This window comes from Cryptomeria japonica, chromosome 7 (assembly GCF_030272615.1).
Source record: "Cryptomeria japonica chromosome 7, Sugi_1.0, whole genome shotgun sequence".
In the NCBI taxonomy this organism is placed as follows: Eukaryota; Viridiplantae; Streptophyta; class Pinopsida; order Cupressales; family Cupressaceae; genus Cryptomeria; species Cryptomeria japonica.
The window spans coordinates 181,978,443-181,996,043 of NC_081411.1; the positions used below are offsets into that span (position 1 = coordinate 181,978,443).

Below are 17,601 nucleotides of genomic sequence, written 5' to 3' on the forward strand. Positions count from 1 at the left end.
GTTGTGGGTAATCAAAATTAAAGAGCATTTAAAGAATAATATCATTTAAGAAAACACAACAAGAAAATTAGTAATATATGAGCATTATTTTTTTTGTCCTTCATTATAAATATTATACACGCAGAATCTCTCAATCAAATGTTTGTATATTTTCTTCACATCTCTAGCAAAAACCTACATAAAATTGCCACACCAAAATTCATGGATAAAACTATAATCAATTGAATTTAAATGTGCATTCTAAACATGATATTATTTCTATGTGTGCATCTTTGTACAAATATATCATTATCAACCATTTCACAAATTGAATTAGTTAGAACCTTTTGAGTTTAGATCCATTTGGAAAGCAATAGTAGTTTCTATTGGTCCTCACCATTAAAATCCATTGCAAAAATAAGAAATAGAAGTTTAAAATCCTTGTCCCTCAATTAAATTTAGCAAAAGCATAAATGTACTACCCACTTGTCTAGCTCATTGACCCACCCCAATTGTGATGTGCTTCTACAAGAAGCAATGACTTACTTATTTTTTGTTATATCTTATCTCATAAATCTTTAACTGAAGTCTCTCCATTAATTCTTCATATGCAACTATCAAATTGTCACAACTAATTACTTTAATGTCCACTAAGTTATCACCAAACTTTTTGAATAAGATTAGTCACACTATAAAAAAAAATAACCCAATCATAAACATGAAAAAAAACTTTATAATTACTTTAAAAAATACAATAAAAATAGTATTAATGTACAAGCATAATATTGAAATAACAAAGAAGAAAGTACCTACTTATAAAGGAAAAATTTATACAAAATCCAATGTCTCCTAAGTTTAAGGATGAAACTATTATTATTTTCCATTATGATGGGGGTGTGAGGAGACTGATGTGAAAGTGATTTGACTTACCAAAATTTGCTTCTTATTTTAGATGCAGCTTATCAACAATTGTAGTTAAAGCTTCTCAGATTCTCCAATTTTCGCCTTTCCTCACGTTCCACGCGCACAACTTCGTCAACATTCCTTGCTCGCTAAGAATAGGAAATTGCCAATAAAGCCGTTCATAATTTTGGTGAGTAATTATCGTGGTAATTATCCATTCTCCTTGTCGCAATTTAAATTTCCATGTAGAATCTTTAAAGGATTCGTTTATGGTGTGAGGTGGAGGAGAGCTACTGACTACAACCACACAACATATGATGATGATTGCTCTCGGTGAACGCCAAATGTCTGAACGTGGAAGATAAGCCTCAGAAAGCAAACCAGTTTTCAAGTTGGCTTCCACACGGTCCGCTGCTCTTCCAACCACTTGAATAAAGCCCGAAGGAAGACGCTGAATTGAAAAAGGAAAAAAACTCTTGGTTTGCATAAAGGAATTTATTTTCATTTACAGATCCACTTTAAACATTACATTAAAAATCTACAGTGTTAGTGAGAATAAAACTGATGGTTCATTGTGAACTGGAATAGATTTACCGTCAAAAAGGGAAGATTGCGTATAAAATGAATGCTTGAAATCAATACCTTGAGTTTCGGAACGCAATACTGTATTGCTGCTTTGCTGCAATATAGAAACTGAATAGCTTCCAATGCTTGTAATTCTTGAATACCTTCTATGTTCTTCAGACTTTTACAAGAGTTGACGATAATGCTCTTCAAACAGCTCAGTCTGCCAAGAATGGGCAATTCTCTGCACTGTTGAACTCTGAGATCGATCAGGGTAGTTGGCAGTGTTAAGTTCTGTAACTTCTCACAAGAGTTGATTGCAATCATCTTCAACCGGTTCAGTTTAGCAAAACTTGGCAACTCCTCGAGCTCAGGACTCTCGCAAATGGACAACTCTTCAAGCTCTGTGAGATTTTCGATTGCTGTCAACATTTGCGATCCTCTGTACAGATTCTGCACAGTGAGTTTGATGAGTGTAGTTGGCAGTATTATGTTGTGCAGCTTCTCACAAGAATAAAATGCAATCATCTCCAAGCAGCTCAGTCCGGCAAGAATGGGCAACTCCTTCAGCTCAGGACACTCACCAATGCATATGTCTGTAAGCTCTGTAAGATTGCTAATTCCTGCTACCATACGCAATCCTCTGCACCTACGCACTGTGAGTTTGATGAGCCTAGTTGGAAGTATTATGTTGTGCAGCTTCTCACAAGAATCAATTACAATCATCTTCTAGCGGCTCATTCTTGCAAGACTTGGCAACTCCTCAAGCTCGGGACTCTCACAAATGGACAACTATTCAAGTTCTGTGAGATTTTCTACTGCTGTCAACATTTGTGATCCTCTGTACAGATTCTGCACAGTGAGCTTGCTGAGAGTAGTTGGCAATATTATGTTGTGCAGCTTCTCACAAGAATAAATTGCAATCATCTTCAAGCAGCTCAGTCGGGTAAGACTTGGCAACTCCTTAAGCTCAGGACACTCACCAATTCATATGTCTGTAAGCTTTGTAAGATTGCTAATTCCTGCTAACATACACAATCCTCTGCACCTACGCACTGTGAGTTTGATGAGCGTAGTTGGAAGTATTATGTTGTGCAGCTTCTCACAAGAATCAATTGCAATCATCTCCAAGCAGCTCAGTCCGGCAAGAATGGGCAACTCCTTAAGCTCAGGACACTCACCAATGCATATGTCTGTAAGCTTTGTAAGATTGCTAATTCCTGCTAACATACACAATCCTCTGCACCTACGGACTGTGAGTTTGATGAGCGTAGTTGGAAGTATTATGTTGTGCAGCTTCTCACAAGAATCAATTGCAATCATCTCCAAGCAGCTCAGTCCGGCAAGAATGGGCAACTCCTTAAGCTCAGGACACTCACCAATGCATATGTCTGTAAGCTTTGTAAGATTGCTAATTCCTGCTAACATACACAATCCTCTGCACCTACGCACTGTGAGTTTGATGAGCGTAGTTGGAAGTATTATGTTGTGCAGCTTCTCACAAGAATCAATTACAATCATCTTCAGGCGGCTCATTCTTGCAAGACTTGGCAACTCCTCAAGCTCGGGACTCTCACAAATGGACAACTCTTCAAGTTCTGTGAGATTTTCTACTGCTGTCAACGTTTGCGATCCTCTGTACAGATTCTGCACGGTGAGTTTGACGAGAGTACTTGGCAGTATTATGTTGTGCAGCTTCTCACAAGAATAAATTGCAATCATCTTCAAGCAGCTCAGTCGGGCAAGACTTGGCAACTCCTTAAGCTCAGGACACTCACCAATGCATATGTCTGTAAGCTTTGTAAAATTGCCAATTCCTGCTACCATACACAATCCTCTGCACCTACGCACTGTGAGTTTGATGAGCGTAGTTGGAAGTATTATGCTGTGCAGCTTCTCACAAGAATCAATTACAATCATCTTCAAGTGGCTCATTCTTGCAAGACTTGGCAACTCCTCAAGCTCCGGACTGTCACAAATGGACAACTCTTCAAGTTCTGTGAGATTTTCTACTGCTGTCAACGTTTGCGATCCTCTGTACAGATTCTGCACAGTGAGTTTGATGAGAGTAGTTGGCAGTATTATGTTGTGCAGCTTCTCACAAGAATAAATTGCAATCATCTTCAAGCAGCTCAGTCGGGCAAGACTTGGCAACTCCTTAAGCTCGGGACACTCACCAATGCAGATGTCCGTAATCTTTGTAAGATAGCCGATTTCTGCTATCATTCGCAATCCTCTGCACCTACGCACTGTGAGTTTGATGAGTGTAGTTGGCAATATTATGCTGTGCAGCTTCTCACATGAATAAATTGCAATCATCTCCAAGAACCTCAGTCCAGCGAGAATGGGCAACTCCTCAAGCTCAGGACACTCACCAATGCATATGTCTGTAAGCTTTGTAAGATTGCCGATTCCTGCTACCATTCGCAATCCTCTGCACCTACGCACTGTGAGCTTGATGAGCGTCGTTGGAAGTATTATGTTGTGCAGCTTCTCACAGGAATCGATTACAATGATCTTCAAGCAGCTCAGTCTTGAAAAACTTGGCAACTCCTCGAGCTCACTACTCTCACAAATGGACAACTCTTCAAGTTCTGTGAGATTTTCGATTGCTGTCAACATTTGCGATCCTCTGTACAGATTCTGAACTGTGAGTTTGATGAGTGTAGTTGGCAATATTATGTTGTGCAGCTTCTCACAAGAATAAATTGCAATCATCTCCAAGAACTTCATTCCGGCGAAAATTGGCAACTCCTTAAGCTCAGGACACTCACCAATGCATATATCTGTAAGTTTTGTAAGACTGCGGGTCCCTTCCACCATTTGCAAATTTTTGCACCGTTGCACTGTGATTTTCAAGACTGACGCTGGCAATATTATCTTATGCAACTTCTCGGAAGAGTTAATGGTGATTATCTCCAGGCGGCTCAATTCGGCAAGAAATGGCAACTCAATCTCCGGACACTCGGTGATTTCCAGCTCTGTCAGCTTTGAAAGATCATCCATTCCTGCAATCTTTTGCAAATGTCTGCAACGTTGCACAATTAGATTGGTGAGCCTTGCTGGCAGTGTTATGTTTTGCAGCTTATCACATGACTCAATATTAATCTCCTTCACCCAGCTCAGTTCCCGACAATTACGTATGGACAACTCCTCAAGCTCGTGACAACCACTAATCGAAATCCATTCCACAACAAAGTTACTCGACACTCTCTTGATATTTTGACATTTGTTCAACTGAAAAGACTTGATCTTCCCACAACCATCAAATGTTATTGTCTGGAGAGAGTCGATAGCCTCAAGACGCAACTCAAGCTCGAGCTGCCCACACTGAGAAATAATCAGTTCTACCGGATTCTTGAGATGGGATATTTCTGAAACACTTTTCAGTTCTTTACAAGCAACTAACTGAAGATTCTTCAGTGTTCTTGGCAAAGTAACTTGCTGTAGCTTCCTACATCTGAATATGCGAATCTCCACCAAGCAAGTTAAACGTGCAAAACAAGGCAGCTCTTCAAGCTCCGGACAATCCGATATCCACAACTGTGCCAGATGGCCCATATCAAGGTTACCCCTTACTGCTTTCAAAATCACACAATCAGTCACGTGAAGATAACTGAACTTACCCCATCCATCAATTGTAATCCTTTCCAGGCAACTTAGACCACACACAACTGGCATCTCCTCAAACACTGGACACTCGCTAATATGCAGCTCTCTAAGCTTTGTCAGATGCCCTATTCCTGCTATAAATTGTAGTTTCATGCACCGCTGCAGTGTGATTTCGATGAGTGTAGTTGGCAATGTTATGTTGTACACACTCAAACATTCAACAATGGTAATCCTCTTCAGGGAGTTCAAGCTAGAAAGATTCAATTCAAGCCGAAGTTTGGGGCACCTTTTTATATTTAGCTCTGCAAGTGTTCTTAGACCAGAAATTCCTACCATTGTTTTAAGTTCTCGGCAAGAATTTAACTCAAGGCGCTTCAGAGTAGTTGGTAAGTCATGTTTTGCAGGCTCCCGCACCGGAGAATGCGAATTTCCTCAAGGTAAATTAGCTGCCCAAAAGATGGCAGCTCTTTAAGCATCGGACAATCCGATATGGATAATCCATCAAGATCAAAGTTACCAGACACTCCTTTCAGATTACCACAATCAGTCAAAGTGAGGTAATTGAGCTTCCCACATCCATCAATTATAATCATCTCTAAGCACCTTCGACCACAAATAACTGGAAAACTCTTAAGCTCTGGACAGCCACAAATGTTCACCACTCGAATCATTTCGAATGATATTCCTGATACTGTTTCCAGATTTTTACAGTCCTTCACCTCAAAACATTTTAGCTTCACAGACCTATCAGCTTTTATCCTTTTGAGACTGTTAAAACCCGCTAGACACAAATCAAGCTGCAGCATTCCACACCGAGAAATACTAATTTCTACAAGCTTTAGAAGATAAGATAGTCCCGTCACACTTTTCAAATGATCACAGTCCTTAACAATAAGATTTTCCAGGCAATGCAGATGTGCAAGACATAGCTCATGAAGCTTTGGACATCTACTAATATTCAATTCAACTAGCATCTTAAAATTAAATATTCCTGGCACACTAGTCATATTGCAATTTTCAATTCTGATCGTTTTCATGCAGCTCAGATGACCAAGATTTGGCTCCTCAAGCATAGAACATTCAGCAATGCTCAATTCTTCAAGCTCTGTAAAATCAGATGTCACTGACAAAATTCTGAGAAATTCACACTTGCTAACATTAAGACATTTCAATGTTTCAACTCTTCTAAATTGTAATTCAATAAGATTCCTCAGGGAAGAAATTTCCAAGGGTTGAAGGCTAGGACAATAATTTCCGTCAATTACAATTCTTCTTACGTTTTCTTGTTCTCTAATTACTAAATCTTCAAGCAAACTCAATGGGGCCTTAACCGTGACAGACTTTGTGCCACCGTTCAATGGAACCGTAAAAGACGAAGTCTCTTTCACAGAAGTCGTAGGGAGGGATCCTGAAAGTCTTCTACATGTCTTCACAACCAATGACTTCATTTTTGACATGTGTTGACCCGCATTGACTTCCTTTTGGACTTCCTTTCCGACTTTCTTTTCCACATGAGTTAATATACCTAAGAAATCTGGATACTCTTCTAAAAAGGTTCCATAAATCTCCAGTTTCTTCAATTCGGAGGGAGCCTGAAACTCAAAACAAATTAGATATAATCGGGAATCCGCCATTGAAGATTCTGAAATGATTACTGTTCCTTTTAGTCAATCTAATAGAACAATTATAACAGCAGAGAAAAAAATAATAATGCTTACAGCTTGTAATATTGAAAATGATGAATATCTACCATGACATAATACATACAATTAATGGAGACTTTAACATTTTATGTAATATAAAAGAATACCTCTGCATCATGCTGCCACAATCTTTTGAAATATCCATTGCTGATTCTCAGGAACTGCATGTTTTGAAGCGGAATCCATGAAGGAATTCCTGGCTGTACGCTCAAATTTAAATTGGAAGAATTTGGTCCGGAATATAGATATGGATACCAAATATGAAGCAATAACAAACATGATGACATTTCTACACTATCAGCGGATTCCCCTAGAAAGAATTTAACTTGAGAATTGAGAGACTTGTCAAAATATGAATGGAAACACCTTCCTTTGGTTTGAGCAACAATGTTTTCAAACTTCATTGATTCCTGCATCATAGAAGGGATTCATTTTACTTTGAAATATGGTGCATTCACATAAGTTGAGATTGAGATATCATTTTAATTTGGTGCACAGCAGAATTATGAAAGAGGATCACGCATACCAATTTTTTAAGATCCCGATGACGCCACAAGCGACGAGGTTCGTTGAGCTCATTTGCCATTTGCCTCCCTAAGTCCCGCAAGTCGTCATGCATTCTCAATAGAGGTATGGGATCTTCTATTTCTTCAACAAGACACTTGTCCTTTAGTGCTTGCAATCCATTTTCAGCACTCCATCCCGATGCCTTCCACACCCTTATGGCTATACACTTTAGTTGGTCAACAAAAAAGCATGCCATGTCCATAAAAATTGGTTTTTCCTCTGTGTTCAAAGCATCAAAGCTTATTTTAAGGCTTTTTTTGATATCTCCATGCATTGTCCCACCAAGTTTCTGAAGCTCTAACCTCCAATAGTTTTCATCTCGACCATGGACATGCCTTCCCAGAACTTGAAGAGAGAGGGGTAAGCCTCCACACACACCTAAGAAGTCGTCAACAAGATCTTCATATCCACTGGCAGGATGAGGTTGAGAGAAAGCATGCCAAGTAAAAAGTTGTCTGGCATCCTCTTTATCCATTCCTTTTAAATGATAACCTACATCAATTCCCTCGGCTATAAGGATTCCTACATCTCGTGTTGTAATTATTACCAGACTATTGCCAGACTTTTCTAACATATGCTTAATCGATAGAGCGTCTAACTGTTTTAGGTGATCAATATCATCTAGAACAAGTAGAAAACTCAAAGAACTACTTCTTTCTATACAATTAAAAATATAGCTTTCTCCTTCCTCTATACTTTCAAAAGGAAGCCCATCTTCATTGAAGAAATCTTTAAGGAGTTTCTTTTGTAATGAAGGTAAATTACATCTAACTGAGGCTTCCCGGACATCAAATAGAAAGCAAGATCGAGCATATTGTTGACGCTTTCTGTTGAACAACTCTTTCGAAAGAGTTGTTTTTCCCACTCCGCCCATGCCAAAGATGCCGACGATCTTAGCCTTCCATTCCTCTTCTCTATTCATTCCACAGTGGATTTCAAAATCTTGAACAAGATTGTGAAGGCATCGCCTTTCAAAATCTTGTACGAGCTTGTCAAGTGCTACTGGATATTTGGCAACATGCAAAGGCTTTATCCTCTGTACTTCCCTTTGGACTGCTGATAGTATGCTTTTATGGTCACCGATACTTTACCAAAAAAGAAATAAATTTTGGTTACCAAATGCAACATATTTTAATTACAAAGACAATGGAATAAAAGAGAGGCGAATGGAAACATAGGCAACTTACTTGGAATTATTCATTTCGTAACCTGTGGTGAATGAAATAGATTGGAGGGCTTCCTTCCACTGCTTAAGCTTGTCTAGGTACCTGGATTTATTTTGGTATTGAATGAATGCATCAGCGTAGACTCCCTTTTCTATATGGCGCAGTGCCCAGGGTTCTACCTCATAAAACACAGGAATAATCTTAGCTGGGCTGTGTAACATGAGAACTAGCTCCGCCAAACACCAAGGGGACTCTGCATATCCTTTTGAGAAGATAGAGATGTGAACTGCAGCTGAGCGAATGGCGGTCTCGATGGTAGAAGGAAAGGACTGACCAAGTTCCATTTCTTCCTTGTCAAGAAAAGCCCGTATTCCCAACTCCTTAAGGGAAGTGTAGAGGGGAAGAGCCAGTGAATATTTGGAATCAGGGCCTCTGTGATTGATGAAGACATCATACAATGTTGTTGATTCAGAAACCTTTCTCCTTATTCCTTCACGTTCAATTCTTGAGAAAGCTTGACATTCATCTTTTGGTTGGGGGGACGATGAAGATGATGACATTGATCACAGCTCAAACCTTTGGAACGCGTTGAACGATATGTGAGAAAGAAGAGACAATTGCACAAGATCAGAGTGACAGTAGATAAAATAGAAATCAGAGCTCTTGCAGGCAGCTTCGTTCCTTCCCCGAAAGAACAAGGAAACAGCACTTCAGAAAACACGAAAAGCATCGATTTGATTTAAAGTAGAAAGGAAAGGACAAGCTTAGTGGTTGGGGAAGTCTGGCTTTGTCGGCCACTCACACATAGTGAGAAGCTAATTTTCCGAGTACTGTAAAGAGGGGTTTCCGTGTGGGGTTCATTCCCTGTAAAAGTCCTTGATATTTTTATTTTTGTCCCAATCAGCCTTAATTTGTATTATTAATAACCACATGCCTTTATATACCAGTCTTCTCTACCAGTCTTCTCTTTCCGAAATATACCCTCTTGTTAAGCCGATAGGCTTTTTGTATGGGGGTTTGCTTGCTGGTAAAGTGTCAGCCATTCGGGAAAAAGAATCGGAAAGAAAAGCGGTTGAAAACAGGGTAATGGCATTTATTTCACCGGGCATAAACTGGGCAATGGTATTTATTTCACTGGGCATACATTTATTACTGCCAGTTGGAAAGATTACTTCGCACGTTGCAAACTTGAAGGGTTTATTTCACCGGGCATAAACTGGGCAATGGTATTTATTTCACCGGGCATACATTTATTACTACCAGTTGGAATATGAATTAATTAAATGAGGAGGTGCCGCTATTTTTTGTTTACATCCTTGCTGTTTTTTGGAAACTAGCATTGCGTTAAACGAGGTGTTGCTTTTCTTGTTTACATCCTTGCTTGTTTTCCAGTCATTTTGGTCATTTTATGTGAAGTGTAGATCTACCTTCTCCACTACTGCGTTCGTAATCTTCTGTTGGAGACTTCTTTGAAATTTGCAGGTGAGTGAGGTGTTTTTCTTTGTGGGATCTAAGCCTGGTTTTTTTTCCTGTTGTTTTCTTTAGTTTTCTCATGTAATGTTTGCTGCCTATTTGGGTTTTTGCAGGAAGAAGGTGATTTCTTTGCCCTGTTTACATTTGCTAAATCAAAGGAGAAAAGGACGGAAGCTCTGAAGATTTGTTTCAAGTTTGCAGGTGAGTTCCCTAAAATGGTTAGTATTGTAGCTTATTGGCATGAATAGACTGTGAACAGGTGGTGGAGTTGCTGAGGGAATATAAGAACCTATTTTCTAAGAATTTAATACAGAAGGAGCTTACCCACTTTGTTCCTTATTTGTTTCACGTCCAATAGGCTACAATAAAATACTAATTCATCAATATAGCTGTTGAATAGGGGATTTCATATAAACATATTGCTTTTGGAGGGAAGAAAACATATCTGGTAATACAGATGATAGAACATAGTTAAATTTAGAGATATTTGTCAAACTCAAAGACATCCAAATATAATTGTTTTTTCCACACATATTTACAGGATTCACCGAATCAAAAGCACACTTAAGAAAAATATGCTATACTAATATATTATAAATACATCACAAAATAACCAACAGGGATGTAGCCCAATGTTATTAACAAGTTTTAATACAGGGTCTCCATGAAGGCAACGGACTTCCATGAACTATTCTATCAACCAAAAATTTAATATACTCTGCTGTGATAATAAAATCTGTATAGTTCTGTTTAACATCACTGTATAAGGGGCAAATTTAAAACATGCATGTTCAGTATTTTTTGAAGTTGCATAACTTGCAGATACCTTTGTTCTTAGGGTTTTATTGATGGATAAATCTGTCAGTATTGCCCTGTGGTTTTAACTTCTATACCAATTTTCTCGGAGTTTGATTATTATTTATTTTGTTTGACGATGGTTATCTTGATTCTTATGACTTTTAAGCTCACTAAATTTTAGAGAAACACTCAGTACCACAGAACTTAAACATGATAATGGGTCACTAAGATGGTAAGATGACATCATATTTCAATTCTTCTGTACATTGTTTTAACATAAGCTTTTTTATGGTTATTCAAGTGGGTAACGCCCCTCTCACCTTAAAAAGTAAAGATTGTGAGAAACCAATCTGATAAAACATCCAATGCAGAATCAATTCATTGTTTGTGAAACCCAAAACTCATACACAATTCTTTTTGAAGTATTTGTGTAGTTTTTTTTTGCAAATTGATAGTTTACATTGAGGTGGTGTATACATTTCTTACCTTACAATGTAAGAGCTATTAGAAAGTGCCCTTAAGAATGATATCTCCCTTATTGTACTGACGGAAACTCCCTCATCATTATTCTCGATCTTGAGCTTCTTAAGTGCAAAAATCTGACCTGTGTTAATGTCCTTCACTTTGTATACCTTACCATAAGTTCCTTCTCCAATCTTCTCAATCTTCTCCAAGTTCTCGTAAACTTCCATTTTCTTTTCCTTCTTGGAAATGGGCATAACTCCGAAGATTGCAGGTTTTAAATTATGTAAATCTGCTTAAGCTAAGGCATGAAGGAATAATTCTATAGAAGAAGAATGGACAAGGCATTAGGAGTTTGAGGGTTTGCCACTTAGAGCTCTATAGTGTTGAACCGTATGTCTTCCAGTGAAAAAAATATAAAGAATATCAAAAGACGCATTTATTGACCATTTAAATTTAAATTGGGACAGCATAGCATGTCTTAAGATTTGTGAATTAATTATACCAATCGATCGCTACTAAACTGACCCTCCAACTAAATACTCTGAACATCGTACATTTAGGAAGCTATGAAATAATTTTAACTTAGTTCACTTTTAATTTACAACCTTAAATGGCCGGCAAAACCAAATACAAAATTCATTCTATTTCATTGATTTCATCTAATGTAGCTTATCATGTCGGAATATAATTGTTTTTTTTCACACATATTTACAGGATTCACCGAATCAAAAGCACACTTAAGACAAATATGCTATACTAATATATTATAAATACATCACAAAATAACCAACAGGGATGTAGCCAACTAAACCTAAATATTGAACATTTGTGCATATATAAGTAATTAGAAATTTACTGGAGTCTAAGAGGCATTTATTGTATCTATGCAGCACTTGTTTTATCATTGATTAGAGCGTTTTCTATTTTTCCTTTCACTAAAACTCTTTGAAAGCAGACGAGGATATTCCAAGTGTTCTTGATAAGTGCTTGTCTTCTAACTATACATATACATTGCTGATTGTAACTTTGAAATTTCATTGCGATCTCGTTGGACTGAAGATTTTCTCTTGATCCCAAGTGCAATATGAGTTGTGCTTACCGTTGAAATATATTCACTTATTTTAATTGTTGTGACATAGACTCACTATTTCACCGTTCAAAACCCCATTCCTCATCTCTCAAACATAGTGGCCACCATGTCATCTTCGATGGCCTCTCCTGCTGCCTCGCAACAACCTTCTACACAAACTTCGGTGAGCTTGTTTATACATTTGTTTTCTCTTATTCATATTATTTACAAAGATTATATCTCTATTTATTCTTTAGTTTTGTGTAGAAATCTCATCCATCGATGCAAGTGCATATACCAACATATGTCACTGCTTGAACTATTTTTTTGCATCTATTTATGTATTTATATATATAAATAAATTGAAACAGATGTTCTCTGCATTGTCCTTGTGCATTTGCATGCTTCAATACATCAATCTATAATCTGTCCATGCACACAAAAATAACACCTGTAAACAAAAACACACATAGATAGTAATACAAATTGGAAGCTTCAAGAAAAAAAGGGTTGCCATGCCCATGCCAATGCATATGAATGTACATGACCTTGTGTATCTATTTGGTTGTCTTCTATTATCCTTGTAGGAAGTGGAACCACATCTACAATTGACCCCACATGCACTCCTTTGCATCAACGCTGGGGATGATGTCCCCTCTCCAGTGCTTCAGCTTTTGTCTGTTGAAAAATTGATAGATGATGAAAATGATAATGCCCGGTATAAGGTTGTTTTGTCTGATGCCACGCACATGCAATTGGCGATCCTCCCACCTAAGTATAGTGGTTTGCTGCTTTCAGAGACATTAAAGATTGGCACTATCCTATCATTGATAGCTTATGCTTGTAGAAATGTTTGGAACTCGAGTTATGGCCCTCTATATGTTATGCTGGTTTGTTCTTGGCTTTTCAAATCTCCCTTTCCACACTATCTAGATTATTCAACCTCTTATTTTGTTCATTTTATAGGACTATAATAGTATTCAGCCTTGTTGTCAAATTTACCAATTCTCCATTGCTTGGGAAACCTAGATATCTGTTTAAAGAGTAAGAACAACAAATGTTGGGTCGAGACACACCTGCCACAACTAAACGATCCCTTAAATTTGGAATTCACCTCCCACTTGTGCAGCATGAATCTTCTGTTAATATCAGCCCAATTAAAGCCTTGAACCCCTTTCAAAATAAATGGACGATAAAGGGGCATGTGACAAACAAGAGGAAGATGCATCAGTATAGTACACCAAAGTCCACTGGCCAAGTATTTAGCTTTGACATGATAGATGATGAAGGTACTGAAATTAGAATAACTTGCTTTGGCGATGTAGCAGAAATGCATTATCATAGGGTTGAACCAGGATTATATTATACTATGTCAAAAGGTTGCGTTAAAGAAGCTAACACTAAATGGAATAAGCTTAACAGCCATCTTGAGATAACTTTGGACAACAATTCAATATTGAAGCGTTGTGATGTTGTTGTTGAAAGTGAAGCAAATAATTCTCAATTCAAACCAATCAATGAAATTACATACTACACCAACAACACTTTAGTTGATGTTATTGGTATTGTAGTTGCTGTTGGAGAACCCTCAATAATTCGCAGGAAGGATGGAAGCGAAGTAACAAAGAGAACTGTAAAAATAAATGATGCCTCAACTTTTACTATCGATGTTAACTTATGGGGAGCAACATGGCAAGGGCTAGGTGAAGATTTGAAGAACATGCACACAACCCAAACAGTTGTTGTCCTTGCAGTTAGAATTGCTCGTGTTGGTTATTTCAATGGAAAGGTGATCAACACAACCACAACAACAACTCTAAATATAAACCCTTCTATACCTGAAACAGAGACACTTATGTCAAGAGGAAAGATTCCAGATGCCCTTTTACCGCTATCATGTGTTGTTGGACAGCTTAACTCACAATACAGTAGGATGACAATCACAGCTGTTTTAGAGCATACAAGTGTTCTCTCTGAAACAGTTGAAAGTACTATTAGGGCTGTTGTGAGAATCATTAAAACTGATTCTTTTTGCTATCCAGCCTGCCCTTTGAAATTTAATGGAAAAGAATGTAAAAAGAAATGCGCCCAGCAAAATGATAATTAATGGTTTTGTCCAAGATGTCAAACTGATGTGCCAGAATGCAATTACAAATACTTATTGCAGATGAAGCTCCAAGATCATAGAGGCGCTCTTTGGGCTACTACCTTTGATGAGGTTGGCACAAATATACTGCAAATATCTGCCAAGGAGCTTTACATGCTGCAATACGATTTGACTACACAAAAAACACCTCAGTCCATTATCAAGTGTGTGCTTTTGTCTTCCTTTGTTTTCACACTCTCTATTACAATAGACATGTACAATTCAGAACCCAAGCTCAAAGCAACGATAACCAAAGTTGCCAGAATTGATTACCAGGCTGAAAGTGCTCTTCTGCTTGCAGAGATTGCTTGGATGACTACAATTGCATAGTTGCAAACCAATTAGATAGTGATGCTTTCCATGGGCCTTTTGATCTTCATATAATAGATAGCTTGTTCCTAGTTTTTAGTGGTCATCGACAAACAGAACTAAATTATCGGTCATTGTCTATATCAACACTATCTAAAGTGCTTTTTTGGCTGTCTAGGACTTTTGGTTTTTGACATTGCTTTTGTTCTGTCATGCTTCCAATCATAAAAAAAATAAAAAATGTAGTTTTGCTTCTTTCCAGCTTATTATCTTAGATCCTTTTGTGCCTTTTTATGTTATGTAATTATTGAACAACCCATGTTTTCCAAAAAATCTTATTTTTTATAACTATATTTATATTATGCTATACAAATATGATAAGAAACAAACCATACAGATTACACATTGACGCAAATATTAAAACAAGAACCAATAGCTCCAACCTATGTTGTTTTAACAAATTTCCTGATCTCAAAATCATGATTTCTATATTATACTATTTCACCACGCTTTCCCTACCCATTTCAAATTATAATCTGCAATGTCAATATCTTGTACAATGTTCTTTTATGTTTATTGTTATTAAATATTCAAAGCATTTTTTTGACCTATCTCTTTCTTTTATTGTAATATTTTGAATCCTTTTAGATACGTTCTGATGCTTGGTCTAGACACACTTGTGCTTCTCATTAATGTTGAACTGTAAATTGAAATGCAAGTTTTGAGCATCCAACAGCTTTCATATTCTTCTTTTTATTCATTCAATTTATGTAAATGTCTATTGCCTTATATGTTCTCTCCAATATTTACCACCATGCATAAAGATAAATATCTCCATTTATGTATCACGCTATACAAAGATACCTATAGATTTCTATGTGCACTTACATATATTTCCATACACGTACATGCATACATATGGTCCTCCACAGCTGCATACTCGCATACATACAACCATATATGCACCTCTATACATGTACATACAAAGGAAGGCATTCACAACAGATATATATACACATGAACAATCTTATATATCTTGAAAGTTATGTGCCTACATACGTAAGTGAATCCATCTGCAACATCTTTTTTATGTGCATGTATGTACCACTACATAAATGATTGTATGTATGTGTTTGTGCTTCTGTATAGAAATACGTACACATGTATGTGTATATCACGGAAATTGGTATATACATTTATAAAGAAAAACCATACAAATACATTTTGACATAGCTGCAAAGTACCACACACCTATAAACATGCTCACACAAAGGAAGCCACTCATGGTGCATAGATATGAACATGCACAACATTGTGTCTCTTGAAAGTTATGTACCTACATATGTAAGTAACCTTGTCTCTAGCCATATTCTTTTATGTGCATACATGTCTTAATGCATGTATAGTTATCTGTATGGTCGTGTGCTTTATCTTTGTGCAAAAGTATTTAACATGTGCAATTCAAAGATTGCATCAAATAGAAGTTTCAAATGTAACTATATAGATTACAGCATAGACACTATCTTTACCAGTTGTTTCTTGTACACTCAACATCTTATATGCTCTGTTCATTTAAATTGTCTAAAATATTAATGCAGAACACACCACAAGGATGCAATCTTAGGAAAGCGAAAAAAAGAGAACAAAATTGTCACTATTATGCACAACATAAAGAAGAAATCTCTAAAAAGCGTCACCTGGAGCGAATGAAACACAAAATGCTCTTGCCTACACCTGCACCATGCGACACCCCACAGATGATGGATTTGGATTCGCTTATTCTGAATCAAAGCCTTCCTTTCTCATCTGGCTAGAACAGTATTGTATCGCAGCAAATACAACAACCTTCATTGCATAGTAGCAAACTACAACAGAAACATGTAGCACAAAACAGGCAACCTCTATACCATCAGACAATATTGCAGCCTACAACAACACAACAATGCACAACAAATTATTTCTCTTCTGTACAGTACATTCAAACATTGCAAGCCTTCCGCCATCGCATTGATTCACTGTCCATGCTTCAAACATGTAGTATTTGTAAGGAAAGATATATTGGAATGCTGCTATGCGAGAACCAACAACATATTATTTGTTCAAGATGCTTTTCTAAAAATGGTGTTCATCATTTCCCCTTGGCAAATAACTTAGACCCAGGCGAGCAACCTATTGTGTTAAAAAAACTTACCCAAGTAGAAGAGATGCTTATAGCTAGGGTTGCTCCTGTTTTGCAAGTCAGACATGGAAGAGGTGGCCAATACAAATATTCTGGTCACACAATAAGTTTTCCCCAAGATATTTCAGAAATTGCAAAGCTTTTGCCACCAAAACTAAAAGACCTTGAAGTTCTTATTGTCCACCGAAGTAATATACAAGGCACAAAATATGATTGTTATGTGAATAAATTCCATGTTATGGATGCAATGAGCTATAAAATACAACATGACCAGTACTATAATGATGTTGTCATAGACTTTGATGCTGTCAACCTACTTCCTAATACTACAACAGATATATCAAATATGCTACGCTCTTTAGAAGAATATACTAATGTAACAGGTATTCCACCAACAGAAGACCTTCTGGACAATTGCAATGAATATGATGCAGATATTTCATCGTCTTTTATTCCAAAACTGCCTACTCCACCCCATGAACTAGATACAGTTAAGAGAACCTTGCAGTTAGATGCTAATACTGATAATAATATGCCTTGGCCTGAAATAAACTTGTCTCCAATAAATGAATATAATACAATAGGCTTGTTAAGCGTGGCATTCCCAACCCTTTTCCCATCTGGAGTTGCACTTCCACTACAGCCACGTATCAAGCATGTTCATTTAC

At 37.3% G+C, this 17,601-nt stretch overlaps 3 protein-coding genes across 3 annotated transcripts; 1 reads left to right on the forward strand and 2 right to left on the reverse strand.

The window, feature by feature from the left end:
- Positions 1-2,433: 2,433 nt before the first annotated feature.
- On the reverse strand, positions 2,434-5,394 carry LOC131856556 (uncharacterized). Its single transcript, XM_059208391.1, has one exon. The coding sequence runs from the start codon at positions 5,392-5,394 to the stop codon at positions 2,434-2,436; it is 2,961 nt and encodes a 986-aa protein (XP_059064374.1).
- Positions 5,395-5,432: 38 nt separating this feature from the next.
- LOC131027884 (disease resistance protein Roq1) lies at positions 5,433-9,180 on the reverse strand. The gene is made up of 4 exons (XM_057957986.2): positions 8,516-9,180; positions 7,288-8,413; positions 6,869-7,171; positions 5,433-6,650 (listed from the first exon to the last, which is right to left on the reverse strand). The coding sequence occupies exons 1-4, from the start codon at positions 9,052-9,054 to the stop codon at positions 5,433-5,435; spliced, it is 3,186 nt and encodes a 1,061-aa protein (XP_057813969.2). The 5' UTR covers positions 9,055-9,180.
- A 3,258-nt stretch (positions 9,181-12,438) lies between these two features.
- Positions 12,439-14,775, forward strand: LOC131027889 (replication protein A 70 kDa DNA-binding subunit C-like). The gene is made up of 4 exons (XM_059208392.1): positions 12,439-12,483; positions 12,887-13,189; positions 13,429-14,304; positions 14,467-14,775. The coding sequence occupies exons 1-4, from the start codon at positions 12,439-12,441 to the stop codon at positions 14,773-14,775; spliced, it is 1,533 nt and encodes a 510-aa protein (XP_059064375.1).
- The last annotated feature ends 2,826 nt before the right edge of the window (positions 14,776-17,601 follow it).

Coding starts and splice junctions, on each gene's coding strand:
- LOC131856556 (XM_059208391.1), bottom strand. CDS start 5,394: ATGGTAGGAATTTCTGGTCTAAGAACACTTGCAGAGCTAAATATAAAA.
- LOC131027889 (XM_059208392.1), top strand. CDS start 12,439: ATGGCCTCTCCTGCTGCCTCGCAACAACCTTCTACACAAACTTCG. Junction 13,190..13,428: donor GCCCTCTATATGTTATGCTG/GTTTGTTCTTGG, acceptor CCACTTGTGCAG/CATGAATCTTCTGTTAATAT. Junction 14,305..14,466: donor AAAGTACTATTAGGGCTGTT/GTGAGAATCATT, acceptor TACTTATTGCAG/ATGAAGCTCCAAGATCATAG.
- LOC131027884 (XM_057957986.2), bottom strand. CDS start 9,054: ATGTCATCATCTTCATCGTCCCCCCAACCAAAAGATGAATGTCAAGCT. Junction 8,414..8,515: donor TACGAAATGAATAATTCCAA/GTAAGTTGCCTA, acceptor TTTTTGGTAAAG/TATCGGTGACCATAAAAGCA. Junction 6,651..6,868: donor TGTGGCAGCATGATGCAGAG/GTATTCTTTTAT, acceptor TTTGAGTTTCAG/GCTCCCTCCGAATTGAAGAA.